The sequence below is a fragment of the Pavona decussata genome, unplaced genomic scaffold, assembly GCF_977016875.1.
Source record: "Pavona decussata unplaced genomic scaffold, jaPavDecu1.1 SCAFFOLD_375, whole genome shotgun sequence".
In the NCBI taxonomy this organism is placed as follows: domain Eukaryota; kingdom Metazoa; phylum Cnidaria; class Anthozoa; order Scleractinia; family Agariciidae; genus Pavona; species Pavona decussata.
Genome location: NW_028145750.1, coordinates 15,446 through 32,005, shown reverse-complemented (window position 1 = coordinate 32,005; position 16,560 = coordinate 15,446). Strand labels below are relative to the sequence as shown.

Sequence of the window (16,560 nt, the reverse complement as noted above, 5' to 3'; positions counted from 1 at the left end):
CAAAAACCCTATCGTTATCCCGTGAGTCTGTGTTGTGGGGTGTTTTGTGAATTTTTGGGTGATTTTTGGATATATTTGGGAGGAGTAGTTTTTTTTAGAAGGATTGGTTAAATTAAGAGAAATAAGAAATATTGAAGATTTAGTGAAGTTTTAAAATTAGAAATATTTGTATTTAATAATTAATAGACGGATACACTAACAACCCGGGGTGCTCTTGCGTGGGTATCTGTTGGTGTTCCAAAAATCATTTTCTTTCTTCTATCCCTTCTTAAAACCTCTTTAAATTTCATTCAAATTGAGGTAAATTGCCCCCTTAAAGGGGGACAAGAACATAGCTCTCTAAACATTACAGTGCCAGATACATACATCTGTAAATTGCCCCCTTAAGAAATACCCGAGATAAAAAACAATATCACTCACGCTAGAAAACCCATATGAAATAAAAATACACCCTGCCACAAACAACAGAACCCTATCCCATTGAAGAGACAACGATGCATTTGCGCAACAATTAAAAAGGAACACGGAACAACTAAGAAAGAAAATTTCCGTGGAAACAAACTACAAACGGGCATATTACGCTTACGCTAAAGCATAAACTATTTTACCAACGTGGCAACAACCTATCGTACAAGCATGTACCCAAATGTAATAAAATAACTAAGACCCGAGAAAAATTAAGGGAACAGACGAATATCCACCTCGAGCTCGCCATGCGCTTCGTCTCAAATATTTTGAGCAGGCTGTGAAGCCACCGCCGCTTGCACTGGGGCAACTGGCGGGTTAACCAGTGTCCAGTGGAGGTCCGATTTGGTTCTCAATTCGCGTGGGTCGTATTCGTGAGAGATCCCTTCTTCACTGGTCCACTGGTTGAAACTAAGCAAGAAAAGGGTGTTCTGCTCGAACTCGGTATTTATAGCCCTGCTATATCCTCATGCCGGCGTGCCTGCGTGCATTGAGTCCCAAGGAATATTTAATTTTCACTTTTTTTTATTTTTGCATATCATTACAAGTGTTATGAATAGAAACTAGTCCTATTAATTGTCATTCAAACAGTTCTCTATATTTATTTATCTTTTAATACTTTTACTCAATCTTATTAAGCATTTTTATGAACTAGTTTTTGATACTTTTTACTAAGTTTGCTATCAATCATGTAAAGCGCATTCGATTATTTATATAGAAAATGCGTTTAACAAATAGTGTTGTTATTAGTTAATGAAATACAATAATTAATGGGAATTTCAGTGGCTTCCAAAGAGTGGTTTTTTCCTCTACTGTTTGATGGGTTTGTTGTGTCTTATTTATTTTTGGTCTGCAGGGGGTTTTGTTTTTATTGTCCGTCTGGGGTAAGGGGTAAACCCCTATTTTTCATCATCTTTTCCCATTTCTCAACCCCCCTCTCGATAAATTATTGCACAGTCTCTTGGGGGAGCGTTTCAGCCTATAATTCAGTCAAAGCTTTTCTTGTCTGTTTTTCTTTAATACTTTAGTTTACGTTCAAACTGCCACACCGAGGTTATAATACCTTCTGCATGCATTACGTGCCTCTGTCTATAAAGAGCCTTTTCTTTAATGCTGTGTCGTGTCCAGCAATTTAGGGGCCCACAAGTAAACACGTAATTTTAAAAGATTCGGGTTCGCTCGTTTCTTCAGAAGAGGAATAGTGTTGAAACCAAAAGTAACAGCCAAAACAATTAAGTCAAGCTAAACAATATTATCGAAAGGCCGAATAATCATGCCAGGACTCGTGATACTAATACTGGGTAAGTGCAGCGAGCGACATTGTATTTTCCATTCCTTCTTTCACTGTTCTTTCCACATCGAGTTTCGCTTTCATCTGCAATCGCGCATTTATTAAGCTCAATGTTGTATCTGGGTGCTACAGAGAGAGATCGGAGTAAACAGGAAACTTTTTCTTAACCAGCAGAAGGAACGTTTCCGTGTTAAATCGTTGCTTAAGATCTGAGAGGCTTGTGAATATTGTTCGTTTCTTCGCGATTCGTTTGTTTGCAAACGTAAATGAATTCGTAAAGGTGAATTGAAGAAAATTGGGGAAGCGGAACTTAGTTTATATTTTTAGAAAAGTGATAATAAACGTTGGACTTAGCTGGCGTCCAAAAATGTTAATTTACCCTTGAATTGTGCTTTATTAGTGATTGCTATCATCTGAATATTGCTTCGCAAAGTTGACATTTAAAATCAGTCGTTTGTATTTTGCAATATAAGAACCTTCGCTATAACACGTTGCTGGCGCAGGTTATGTAGCAAGAATACAAAATGTACCATCGGTCGCGTGTTGATAATGTCTTGCTCTACTCTCTGTACACAAACACAGAAATTGTCAAGACAGGTAGCTAGAGGACTGAGAGCCCAGTCAAAGGTTCGGCGTGCACGGTCACTACGCTTAATAGTTTGCGTGACATCTTCACTCCAAAATCAGCACCTTTTGAGTGAAAACATGTTTTATTTTTCTCAACATTTATGCAAAACTGATGTCCTGTAACAGCGATTCTTTTGCCTCTGAAATAACATCACGTATTTCCCTAACGTTGGTGGTCGCTACTGATGCAAAATCGACAGCTGTCTTTCCTAGTAGGTCAGTCTAAACAAATGCAGGTATTATTATGCTTGAGCTGGTGTGTTATGTGATTACCATTCTCGGCATTGTTTATTTGTGACTCATGGATATTTTGAATATTTACAGCTTTCCTTTTAACCCAAGTACAAGTCACTGTGGCACGTAAGTAGATTTGTATTTATTACGAGAAAAACCGGCTGAGAGCGAAAACCTATTGGAATTAAAAAGGAAAAAAAAGCAATTTGAAATGTATTATGCATTGAGGTTGTCTTTGCTTGTGCACTGTTGTGTGTCTTCCCAGGTTAACCTTTCTCATCAGTTTTAGTCAGGACTTGGGAATATTCAGTATAAATACTTAATTTCTGAACTTTTTATTTACGTTGGCTTCACAATTTTATTCGTAAAGAAAAGGATAGGATTCCTCTCTAGTGACCACTAGTTATTGCATATGTTTTGCAATTATACTAAAATTATTCATGCTCACTAAAATATTTTTTGAAATTACCATTAGGCAAGGATTGCTTTCTTATTTGACTAGTAGAGAAACCTTACGCTACAAAATTAACCGTTCGTTTAAAAAGGGCATTCCTCAGCTGTAGTTCAGCACGTACTCCGCCTGAGTCCTGCTCGACAAGCTTAGTTCATTTAAATGTTCACAGTTCACGACTTCAACAAGAAGACTCGGCACACAGAGCCTAACAATAAGCATAAAAGGGACGTTTTTCTACATAACACTCAGGAGTTATATGACGTTGTCAAGCGACTTCAGGCGAGTTTCGTTAATGATCCTGCTAATTTTAGCCCTGATGATAGAAAAATGGTGAGAAATATTCATTAAAAAGACCTTACCAGCTAGGTGGAGGGCAACGTTTGCTTCGGTGATTTTCTTAGTTGACAATTTCCACAATGATTCATCGAAATAATTGGTTTGCAAGTTGTTAATCGTTATTACCAAAAGTAATATTTGTTATATGATCTGTTGCTGTGTATGCATTTTACCCAATTCTGACTTGCAAGGCTAGTTACAAGCGTTAACAAGGAATTCAACCTCAGATTCCTTGTCATAGAAAAAAACAGGACCGCAGGAAAGTTCTGATCAACAGATTTGGCTTGAAGAGTCACGCTTCAGGATTTATAATAAACGCTTCATAATAAACAGGAAAGTACTGCTCGGTTGCTTAATTTTAGGATTTCATTCATGACTCAAAAGTTAAAACCATGAAAAGCACCACTGGAAAGTATTGCTGAGTAGGCGTTCATTCTAATGGTCACACGTTCGAAAAAAGAAACAGCACCGAGGGAAGCCATTGCTCCCGAAAAGTAGTCTTTCTCCAAAATGACCAAAGACATGACACAACAACAAAACTTTTATGTATTAAACTTTAGTTAAAGCACTTGAAATTATAATACAAAGTGCTGTAGCGGGGCACACAGAAGAACTATACATTTAGTCAACAATATAACTAAAAGTATATTAACATAAAATAAAACTAATGTTTGTTGACATTACATTGTAGAAAAGGAATAATGAAAGAATTAATAGAAAAAGTAAATTAAGCAACAGTAAGACAAAGACATTTAATATTACAACTATTAATTATTAGTATAATTACTTAGGTGATTATAGAGATTCTGTTGATCTGATTGGTCGAGGATTGCGTCATATCCTGCTATAATCACCTCGCGCGAGGTGATTATAGCGGGAGCACTAACTTTCAAAATGGCCGCTTAGCTATTTGTTGACATTTCTGAAAAAGAAGTAAATAGGATGAACGAAAATGCAATTCCGAAAGGTACTAAAGATGCAGTTAAGTCCGAGGTGATACTTTTCGAAGGCAAGAGATGAAAATTTTGCTAATTGTAATAAAAAAACCCTTGTAAATTGCATGTTGTCGATCTCGTTGACTTAAAATGAAGACAAATAATTAAGTTCAATTCGAGCAAGATTTTCTTTATTAACAGAATGATTTCACAAACAAAACGAGTTTAAGACAGAATTTGAAAGTATGAAAGTAAACAAGATGAATAAATGTCTCTGTAAGTTTTACGTTTCAGTGACGAGAAAAGAAAACAGTTTTTATAATCTGAAAACTAGTTTGTTGTCGGTTCGAGCGGCTCTCGACCACCATCTTTTAAGTCACTGCCTCACAACAAAATATTTTCATCTGCGACAACCGTGTACTTGGTTAGTGAAGCCAACAAATGACTTAATTCCTACCTGAAGCAGCTTATCTCGGAGGGCAATTTATAAACGTCCGTTAACCGGCGAAGCCATCATGTCAACAAGAAATTGTGCAGTAAAATACTATCGCTAACACTTGTGACCCGGCTCGAATTTTACACCAAACAGCCTGGTTCATCTCCATCTATTTTGGTAAACGGGTCGGAGAAACCCAACATTCATTCACAGAAGTCAGTGCTTCGTCTCAATGAAGCGGCAGTTAAAGAATACTGACATTCTGCTCGAGGCCGTGTCTAGTTTATCGATTGCGCATGTGATTTCGATTGAGCATGTGATCGGCAGACTGCGCGTCCCTGTTCATTGACGCCTGACGATTTGAAAACAAACAAAATCGAGATTTTTCGGACGGTACTTGTTTTTCTCTGATAATCACCTGAGTAATTATACTAAAACAATTATTCGCCTCAGGCTCAGTAGATATTGGTGAATATTCCCCTCGACTTCGTCTCGGGGAATATTCACCAATATTTACTTCGCCTTCGGCGAATAATTGTTAAATATTACAACTATTACGTAACAGCTAATACTGTAGAAATGTACTTGTCAATAGTTTTCCCCTGAATGCTGAAACTAGTGGAGTCATCCACAGATTTAATAAGGATGGCGTGCTACACCATAATAAACATCACCACACGGAAGTCAGTACTATTTTCATCCACAGCCTCAAATGTTAGAACGACCTAGATAGGCTTAGTAACCAGTAGCCGGATTCACAAAGACATCTAGGCTAAGATGTGTTCTTAGATCGTTTCAACCTGAAAAACCCTGTCCTTAAGAAACAATGATCGTAAGGGTTCACCATATCGTATCTTAGGAGAGCTCTTAAATATCATAATACTACATTAAAGTAGTGTTTACAGATTTGTTTGGGGATTGCAGCTTAAACTAAGACGGCCTTCCTAAAGCTACTACCTCCAGTATACACTCCTTCAACTTGCTTCAACTCAACTTCTACCAAGCCAGTAAAAAACCAGACCGTTATCTTTCAGTCTTGCCAGTTTTTCGCGGCTATGGTCACCTTTTTCTTATTAACGCGGACTGAAGGTGTCTTACTGATAGATTAGGGGACAGATTCACGACGCCCTCCTAAGTTTGGATATATCATAGGTATTTAACAATTATAGCATGAGCGCGCGTTGGATATGAGATGGTAAATAGCTATAACCAATCTCATATCCAACAAGCGCGAATGGATTAATTGTTTTATTAAATTCTCCGCGTTTGGGTGTTGCTTTTGAAGTTTACTTAATTTTATTTTAAGTCAAAATTTCTTTCAAATTAAAACGACCGGATGTTGAGGCGACCACCGACCAAAGCTCGCGAAACTTAATGATCACATGACACGCGCAGCTCTTTGCAAACGGAGTTGAATGAAAGTTCGAAAGCGAAGAAGATCGGACACAGTCGGACATCTCAAATTCAATAAACTTTTTTAAGTGTACGAGTTACCACCTTTCTGAGACAAGCATTCAAGTGCTTTTGAAGTTCCAGCTCATCGAGAAGCGTAACAGTTGTGCACATTTGAGCAAATGTTTTGCTGTGTGGTGTCGAGCGAAGGAAGGGATCAAGGAGGGCTTTTTTTTTACGCTGAACTGAATTCCTCGCAGACGTTTTAAAACACTTAAGGCAAGTCCAAGTGTACGAGGTACAACCTCACTGAGACAAGCATTCAGTGCAAGTTTTTAAACTTCAAGCTTATCGAGCTGTGAACGTTTGTGCAAATGTTTTGCTGAGTGGTGCCGAGCGAAGGAAACGAACATTATGGCCGCCGCTCGTACGGATTTCATAGACGAACTTTTGTAGCTGGAGTCCTCGTAAAACATAAAGGCAGGCATTAAGCTCTTCTTGAGAAATTTCTTCGATCGGTTTTAACCTCTTACCGCCAGGATTTGCAAGCCATCCTGAAATTTTTGAAGGTAGCCGGTTGTTATTGTTGTTGTTGTTAAGTTTATGTGATCTAAATCGTAAAATCGTGCAATTTTTCTGATTTGAAAGGAAACTTCAGAGGTACGTACCATTAAATAGTGTCATACCGAACTTTGTGGCTTTTATTGTTGTTATATTGAGATTGCATTGCTTGATATTTCTTCCTTTTCTTTTTTTTTTCTACATTTTTCCGAAGAAACTTTCGTTTCCCGCCGAAAAAAATTAAGCTTAGCGAGGCCTGGGGCATTCGTTTTCCAAATAAGGTCAAACTACGGTATATGAGCAGATAACCGGGATTTAGTGAACCAATCAGAACGCTAGAAATGCAATATCCGAGGCTGAGAATTTAATAATGTTTATTAACTAGAGTTTACTATTGGAATATCAATGGTCCATTGTTTAGAAACAATGCTTAGGATGCATCTTAACTTAGGAGGGATTCGTGAATCTGGCCCCACAAACCTTGATAATACAGACAGCATTACCAGAAACTGATATTCTCTGTTGACGGTCCTGAGTCTAATTAAATAAAGTCGTCCAAACATTTGCGTTTCTTCATTGCGTCACTGGTATAATTTTCTGCTTAACAGAGTGCAGTGGTTTTGTAAAATATCTTTCTGCATCAGCAAATGCTGGAGTAATCTACAGTCCTAACTACCCATCCCGTTATGGAACAAACCAGGATTGCAAATGGCGCATCATAGCACCTCTGGAACAGAGAGTACTCATCTACTTCACGGTATTTGATCTGGATACCCGCTGCGGTTGCGACTGTAATGCTGTAAAAATATTCGACGGATCATACGAGTATTCCTCTAAGATGTTGGCCCAAGGTTGTAGCGTTAACCTTCCCCCACCTGTTCACTCATCAGGCCGCTCTATTTATGTGAAATTCCATTCTGATGGACGCGGGCAAGGAGGAGGGTTTGTAGCATACTACAAAGCACTTAACATGTCATCAGGTTGGTAACAAAGCTTACTTAAATGTATTTTAATGAAAGGAACAAAACTGTTCCGTAGTCATGGTTATAATTTCTTGTGAAGACACAACTTCGTCAATGAAAAAGGGGCAGAAGGGCGGGAGAAGGGGGGGGGGGGGGGGGGGCGGTGGCGGGTGGTGGGGAGGTTGGAGGGCTTTTTAACAAAATAGTTCCGTGTTGACATGCAGTCTTGGCGAGGAAACTGCATTATCTTACATTACTCAAGCTTTTTACTTGGTGAATTACGACGACCTATGCCAGTGCATGATATTAGTATTATAAAGGGAATAAAGGGAGATGTAAAGAATCGACCATAAGAGGACACAGAAAAAATCTGAGCCCCAGATGGGATTCGAACCCACGACCCTCCGTGTGCTAGATCGGATGCTCTAACCTCTGAGCTACTGAGGACTCGTTGGCGAGCAAGGGTCAGTGGCCTGGACTTACGAACCGCATCAAGCAGTCACGCAGTCCATCACAAGCAACACATTAAGGCTTAACTGCATCACGCAGTCACATTAATTGCAAGAAATGCCTCGCCTATGAAGGAACCTCCAACCAACCGATAAAAAGTAAATAATAGCATGAAATATACAACTGACAATGGATAAATAAATATCTCAGTGGCTGGGTACGAATGGGACACAAGATTCCATGCAAAGGCAACAAAATTAAGTAAATGACAAAAAGTAGCGAAAAAAAATTAACCTTACCACTTTAAAAATCCTATATGATACAGAAATGGTGCAGAGCGACTATTATTTGAATAATTGGTTAAACGTTCTTTTTGGGCAGGTTCTCGTAAACGCTATTCCAGTAACATTCTCTATTTAAAAATGTATTTTAAATAGGAAAACATCGTTCAGTTTAGGAGGTTATTTCTTTAGTTTGAAAATCCAAATAAAATAAGATATTTGGCTGTCGAGAATCAAACGTTTATTTGTAAAATGACATATCTTAAAAAATTGTCTGGCGGGATTGTAGCCATGATAATACTACTACTACCAAAAAAAAATTATGATAATAATAATTATAATAATAATAATCCTCTGTTATGTACTTTGTAAAATGTAAATTTGAAATAATATTTAAATTGTAATGCCCAGTCCCGATCAAGTTGACAAGCTGTAATTTTATTAGGTTTATTCTTATGTAATGCAATTACACAATTCGCTTCATGTGCGACGTTTTTATAATAAAATGCTCTTTATTTATTTATTTATTTATTTATTTATTTATTTATTTATTATTTTTTTTATTTATTTGTTTATTTATTTATTCAGGTTGTCCATCAATCGACCCTACAGCCTCCGTTGGTGTCATTTACAGTCCCAATTTCCCTTGGAATTACCCAGAGAGAACAATGTGTAACTGGACCATCACAGCACCATACCGGGAGATGATTTACTTGAATTTCACTGATTTCAACCTGGAGTTTTCTGGAGACTGTGGCGCAGATTATGTGGAAGTGCGAAATTACTACTTCTCAAGAAAGTTTTGCGGAATTACCATTCCTTCCCCGATCTATAAGTATGGCTCTTTACATGTGACATTCTCTTCCGATTATTGGTATTCTCGTTCTGGGTTTATGGCATTTTATCAAATAGGAGGAAGATTTCCGGCAACGCCCAGGTATTCGTGGCCGCCTACTCGACTTCCAACAACATCACTTTACGGTGCCTGTCAACCACACTCCAACAACAGTAAGTTACATGCATATATCTCTTGTTTAAGAGACATATAGATTTTCAGCTCGCTTGATAAATGTGGTGAAGAAACGTCAAAACTGAGGGAAAATTATTTTTGAAGAATCTTTGTTGATTTGTAATTAAACTCGAATCGAGTTCATATTACTCTAGGATTAGTTTAACTGGGCTTTAAACAACTGGACCTGTAAAATTACAACAGGAATTAAAAGGCAATCTCCTTTAGAACCCTCTGGCCGTTCGGACTTCAAAAATAGATTTCGCTCCGGCATTTCTTGTGTGTTGAAAGACTTTCACGTGTTCATCCCAAAACTACAATCCGCTTGATCGGATCCTTCAAGTATTTTCAGTTTCAACGAATTTTTTCTTCACTCCTGAGAATTACCGTGAGGGCTTATGTCGAGGCTTAGATTTAGCACAGCTTTAAAGATCAAATTAACAAGAACTTACAAGCTCTATAACAGACAAGCAAGGAAATATATGAATTGCTGTACTGCATTCTCCCTCTCTCACCTTTGAATTTGCTTCACTCAAACACTGCAGATCTACCTCTGATTTCTCGAGCCCTCGATAGCTCGAAATGCCCTTAAAGCTCGAACTCTCATAGGTGCAAATTTTGAACAAGTTAACTATTTCGAAATCCCTCTGCGGAAAAAAAAACAGGCTTCAGCAATTAAGCATAATTCGACTACTGATTTCTCGAACTATTTTCCGTTTCTCTTGGAAGCTCGAGAAAGCCAGATCGCACTGCATGGTCTCCATCCAGTCCAGTCGTTATTTGGGCGCCACGCAACTCTGCTCCCGGGAATACGTGACGACCCAACAACGGCTTCGTAGGAGACTACTACACGAAGGGCGTAGATTTTTTTTTTGTTTTTTTTTGCCAGTTTTTATTTTATTTTATGGTCATACCTTGAAGACAGATTGCACTGCTAGAAATTGAAAGCAAGGGAATTTGGAATTGCTGTGACTCCTCACGTGACCCAGGTCTACTCCAATGAGTCAGCGGTTGTCTTCTAGCGGTAAACATGGCGGTTGGTTCTTTACCAGTTGATGTTCATCCTTTTGTCGTGGAAAAACATCCCCGCCGGACTAATTTGGATAAGAAAACTCAAACACCAAATAGGCATGTGTCCGGTAGAAATGGATAAGAGGTAAATTACTTTCTTACCATTTATTCGCTTTCATTTGGGCTACGATGCGTTTAAATTGTTTTTTCTTTATAACTGATGGTTCTAGATCCGTCTGCGAGATAGGTTGTGGCAACGCTTCATGTTGACGAGTCTGTCAAAATGGAGGCAAAACTTGAGGATCGTCGAAATTAGGCAAGTTCACGTAGCTATAAAAACTCCATGACGAACAATCCGCAAGGTTTCTTTCGCTAGTGACAATTTGTATGGTTCTTATGTTACAGCTGCCTTGGTTTGGATGAAAATCACTGCCTCATTAAAATAATAATAATAATAATAATAATAATAATAATAATAATAATAATAATTTCAAGTTGAGCTATTTTCAATTGTTTGAACAATTTGGTTCGATAGTTGTGTCATTAAAGTCTTGCTGTTGGCTTGATTCAAACTCGCAGTTTATAAAAATCGCTTTGATAAACTAAAAAGGTGTAATGTAACTAAACGTGGCTTTTGTTTTTTATAGGGCTTGTAAGTTCTTGTTAAATTGATCTTTTAAGTTGTGCTTAATTTAAGCCTCGACATAAGCCCTCACGGTGATTCTCAGGGGTGAAGCAAAAATCCCTTGAAACTCGAAATACCTCTCGAAATACATCTTACTTTGGCCGCGTCAATTTGCAAGTGTCGTGGGAACTTGGGAACTATATTCCATACTTCCGATGGTCATTCTTCAAAAGCCAGCCACATTGCGCGCTGGAAAACTAAATTGAAAGTTCGATTTAAAATTGCGAATTTGATAGCACAAGTTTATTGATAGCTCACAATCCTTTTATTCAACAAGGAAAGGCAATTTGCATGACGTCAGAGAAGAAATAGTGGAAAGATGGCTAAACGGTACTGGTCAAAGACAGATAGAGAGGGTTTTGAACATTACGAAGAGTTTAGTTCAAAATATCATCGATAAGTTTTGTAAACGAGGTCACAGTATAATCATGGAATATGGAGAAATAGAATACGATATGCAGGAACTGATTATGTTCTCACATATGTTGAATTTTGCAAGCAGCAACAACCAAGCATTACTGCTGTGGAAATACAGAAAAACTCTTGTAAACAATCACGTCTGTTTTGACAAAAAATTGTCGCTCTAAAGTTTCGGTTCGGGAGGATCTTTGCTATTCGTACAAGTGACTCAATGTAGTAGCGAGAGAGTCACTGACTCAAGACACGGAACAACGCCTTGTGGAATTTTAGACGTGTGCAGCGCACTTTAACCTAAAAATATTGCAAAATTCCTTTCGAAGTCTGTAAAGTATTTGCGAATTTCATTTGCAAGTAACCTATTTGACTGGGCTAACTGACAATAAGTCTATCAACCCTGGAATTTAGTTCCCAAGTTTCCAAGAGAGTTGCGAACCTGCGCCGCCAAAGTAAGATGAATCAACAGTAAACGAATCGATCCGATTAAGTGGATTGTAGTTTTGGGATAAGCACAGGAAAGTCTCTCACATCACATCACCTTTATTTTACCTCGGATTTACAAGAGTATAACATGCAAGAAATGAGCGAAATCGATTTTTCAAGTCCGAAAGGAGACTGCCTCTTAAGTGAATAATAGACCTTATCCACAATATTTACGGGCGCGCAGGAAGGATAGGGAAAATGACAATTATTGTAAATTTTAAGGCCCTTAACGTTTTATCCTGAATTTTATATCTTGTGTGATTATGAGCTTGTTAAGAAATGTTAATGTTCTTGCACAAATAGAAGGCACAGGAAACTGCATGAAACACAAACAAGAACCAGGAATGTAACCATCTGTTTGATCCACGAGACACCACGTGATGTAGGTCTTCTCTCGCCACTACCTACTCCCCCACAAACATCAATGTACTAACCTTGTTCTCGTTAAAATTGATAATATATTAAAAAGATTAAGGACACTAGAATTTGGCGTTTTAATACTGAAAACGTGAGTTAGTCATCTTATATGCTGTTGGGAAGAGGGTAACATCTAGTTGCTTCTTGCTAAGGAAATTGGTAACCCTCTGTGCTAGGTTGAGAGGTAGGCGGTATGTTATACAGCCAACTGAGTTGGATACAGCCTGAGTCTCTCCGTCGAACGGCGTTTAAAATATGGCACGTTAAAGTACCCACATCACTGAAAAGTGTCATTTCCAAAACCATTTGACTTCAAACTAACTCTCTTCACTCAGGTTTATAATTAGCAATTATAGTTAGTGATAGAGTTAGCGTTAGAGTGAGCGATTATAGTTAGTAGGTATTCAGTTCGTATTTCATTGATTTTAAAACGGAAGCATTCCGTGCCGGAACCGATCACCCGACCCAGCAATGACGTCACCTTTACCTGATCCTCAACACAAGTGCACTTTTGATTTCTTTCCCAAGGAATTTTTGTTGAAAGCTCCAGCTCGTCATCTATTGCCAGTCCAAATTACTTCAATGTCTTCCACACCAGTTCACCTCGAACGTCATGCTCGTGGCAAATCCAAACATCAAGCGGTTACATCCTTGAGCTGACTTTTGAAAAGATGTCCATAACTGGCTGTTCGGGTTGTTCCTGTGGATACGTAAAAGTTTTTGATGGAATCACATCAAGCGACCCTCTTATTGGCACCTTCTGCGATGAAAACTCTCCAAGTCTGGTCCCGTCCAAAGGAAGCGATATGTCCATTAAGTATTATGGCTTTTACAGTTACGACGAGTTTCGGGCAACAATCCGTTCCAAGAAAGGTACTTCTAAACTTTCACAATACTTAGTGTACAGAGAGCTCTCTCTCTTCCTTACTCTTTTTTAGTTAAAATGTCTAATTCCGCTAATTCCTGTGTCATATAAGCCTGGTTTACACGTACGACGCAAGCATAAGCATAAGCACAAGGATGTTTACACATGCGATAAGCATAAGCATAAGGTGACATACGCAAGTGCAGAAGCATAAAAATTTGCTGCCGCCATTTTGCAAATGGCAACGCATGAGTAACTAGAATGTACGCTGACAACTTGTCACTGTTTTTCAGTTTTATTTCCTTGCGCTTGTGCTTATGCTTGCGTCGTCCTGGTTTACACGTAGGTTTCTTGTGCTTATGCTTGCGTCGTACGTGTAAACCAGGCTATACCTGCTCAACATTTTAACAGTTATGATCTAATCATGTGAGTTCCGCTAAACAAAACCTGGCTTTAAATAGCAAATAGAACACTGGTATCACAACTTCGATTTTAAAGAATTATTGGAGTGAAAGACTGTCATAAAAATGCAATGACGTGAAATAACTATATTCTTAGTTGACAATGAACTTTTCAATTCCCTACTGAAGATTCTTAGGGGAAAAATTTTGCCTTAATATGTAAGTATCAAAGTTTCTGTATGGCAGAATGTAGCCAAAATAAATACAAAATGCAAATAACGTAGTAGAGATAAAAACCTAAAAAAACAGTATTTATAAGTATCTCAGCAAAAATAAAGATTTTACGTTCATCTTATCAGTGAAAACCTTCTAATATTATCCAACTTTTAAAGTGATTTTTGGTAATTTCGGGAAAACATTTCGTGACTTTGAGACACTTATTTAAACACTTTACCGGAGAATAAATGAGATGAAGATGGGCAAACTTAAGAACAATAAGGGGGAAATTATTTGTCAGAATTCTATATTTCAGTGTAGAGAAAGATGAATGTGTGTTTTTGGTAGTAAAACTGGAATTAAAAAGCACAGTTCTCGAAGACTGCGCTTGATGTTTAGTAAGTTTCATTTTCTGAGTCAACATGCATTCAGAACAAGGTAGACGTGATAGATTTTCTTTTACTAGAGTACCTGTTCTTACCATAATATTGTCTCACCTTGTCGGTAAGTTAGGTGAACCCTGGGCGTTGTATTCAAAGAGTAACATTTGCTCAAGGCGAGAGTCTTTTTTAATGTGAAATAACTGTAAGAATAATCTAAGCCATTGACTATAACACTCATTTCAAATCAAAAGCAAGCTGTTGGAAATAATTACTCCTAAGGGAAGAATAGTTGTCTCCATTTTACCATTTGATTATGTTTAATCAAAGGCAAAAATATTCCAAGCCATACGGAATGAAACAAATAAAATATGAATTAATCTGTCTCGTTTCTTTCTTTTTTCTTTTTCTTTCTTTTTTTGTTTCAGCCAAAACTGTTCAAGTTGCTGCAGTTGTGGTTCCCATTGTAGTTGGACTTGTCCTTTTTACAATAATCGTTTTTGTAATCAAGTGCACCGTGATAAGACGTTCGGCAGGACCACCACCTGGGACGTCCACCACAAGTGCGGAACGTCCCCTTCAGTCCCTGACCCAAAGTGCCGAGGCTGCTGCCCCTGGAACTGCGCAACCGTTGTAAACAATCCCAGTGTCGTCGCCTTAAAGTTAGAATCGGAAACCTGGGATAACAGACTCTCATCGGTGATGGAGAAGAGATCGATCCACAAGAAAATAGTAACTGTTTTGAGGTAGAAGACAGAAGCCTTACGTACAAACCTTTTATTTTTACTTATTAGCACTCTTATGTTCAAGTAAACATACCATACCAAGGTATCGAATTAATTTTCTTGTTATACCACTGGATGCTACACTGGAAGGATGTTCTGTTCACGCGACTAGACATTGGTTGTGGTCACACCTACGCCTTAACTATAGCCTAAGTCTTCAGTTACACGACGTCAGCCTACAGTACTTAATGATAACAAATCAGAGATCTGAAAAATGAAATCATGGCGGATCAGAGAAAACAGTTTCTCATTACCAGTTTTATGCAAGCGTGTGAGAAATGCACGTGTGCTACCTTGCTGACAAAACAATTAATAATTTACAAAGTTGAGGTAACAGAAATTTAAAGGTCGTTAAGGCCTGCTCGTACTTGCGATTTTCGAGTAATTTTTGTCGTAGTTTTTTGTGCAACTTTTATGGCGTTATTTCAGTGTAAATTTTCTGGATTTGTCAGAAGTGAACAGCGATATAATCACATCAATAATCACATGCATGAACGGGCCTTAAATTGAAAAAAATTACGAAAAACTGATTGGGAATTATTTGAATCCTTTTTCAAGGAACCTCCCAGAACGGGACTCAACATAGCAACTACGCTCTAAATCGAAACGCAAATGAAGCATGTGCGTCTTGCAAGTAAGTATTCGAAACAATCGGTCAAAGAACACATTTTGATTGGGTACCATGCAATGTCCTTGGGTTTATCTAAAGTTACCTTCTGTTGTTTTTTATCATCCTGGCATAAATTCCTTATTTTTACCGAGTTATGGTTGACAGAAAAGCGGTGTCGTTACCAAAATAATGAACTATATAGTTACCTTATTTTTTACCTTGGTTTGTAGGACTAATGTGACCGCAACCATTGTTAACGCATACCTTTTGTAAAAAACAAAACAAACAAACAAAAAATACAAATTAAAGCTTGTAAATAAATAGCTACAATTACAAACTTACAATAACAAGCAATTGTCAGTGGTTGGACACTGAGTCACTCTGCACTGAATTTACCATTTGACTCCTTTCTTTAAGGGTGCAAAGTTCTGATTTTTCTAGCATGGACGTGACGCTTGACGACCAGTCATAACATAGTCTTTTGTACAAAAACGGGCTGCTGCTCTTTGCACTTCCTGTCACGGTCTGACAATGCCACATTTAAAATGTCGGTACCAAGCAACGGACGCGTACTCGAGCTTAGGCAGGACCAAAGTAACATATAACGTCTTTTTGATGCTCTCCGTACAGAACTAGAAATTTCTCTTAACTAATAATAATAATAATAATAATAATAATAATAATAATAATAATAATAATAATAATAATAATAATAATAATAATAATAATAATAATAATTAATATTTCTATGGCGCAAATTAACATGTGCATTTGATCAAATGCGCCTAACTAAGCCTAACATCCTGTTGGCGTTATTACAAATATGATTTTTATGTTTCTTCCATCAAAGTCTATTA

The 16,560-nt window shown here is 37.8% G+C and overlaps 1 protein-coding gene across 1 annotated transcript; it reads left to right on the top strand.

Moving 5' to 3' along the window:
• The first annotated feature begins 1,607 nt into the window (after nt 1-1,607).
• LOC146452219 (tolloid-like protein 2) lies at nt 1,608-16,053 on the top strand. Its single transcript, XM_085098061.1, has 6 exons — nt 1,608-1,766; nt 2,708-2,743; nt 7,340-7,711; nt 9,013-9,432; nt 12,975-13,319; nt 14,737-16,053. The coding sequence occupies exons 1-6, from the start codon at nt 1,739-1,741 to the stop codon at nt 14,943-14,945; spliced, it is 1,410 nt and encodes a 469-aa protein (XP_084954187.1). The 5' UTR covers nt 1,608-1,738; the 3' UTR covers nt 14,946-16,053.
• Nucleotides 16,054-16,560: the final 507 nt, after the last annotated feature.

What these genes read in the sequence shown, in the direction of transcription:
- LOC146452219 (XM_085098061.1), top strand. Translation starts at nt 1,739, where the DNA reads ATGCCAGGACTCGTGATACTAATACTGG. An exon ending in AGCACTTAACATGTCATCAG is followed by an intron (nt 7,712 to 9,012) that starts GTTGGTAACAAA and finishes TTATTTATTCAG; the next exon opens with GTTGTCCATCAATCGACCCT. An exon ending in TCAACCACACTCCAACAACA is followed by an intron (nt 9,433 to 12,974) that starts GTAAGTTACATG and finishes TTCTTTCCCAAG; the next exon opens with GAATTTTTGTTGAAAGCTCC.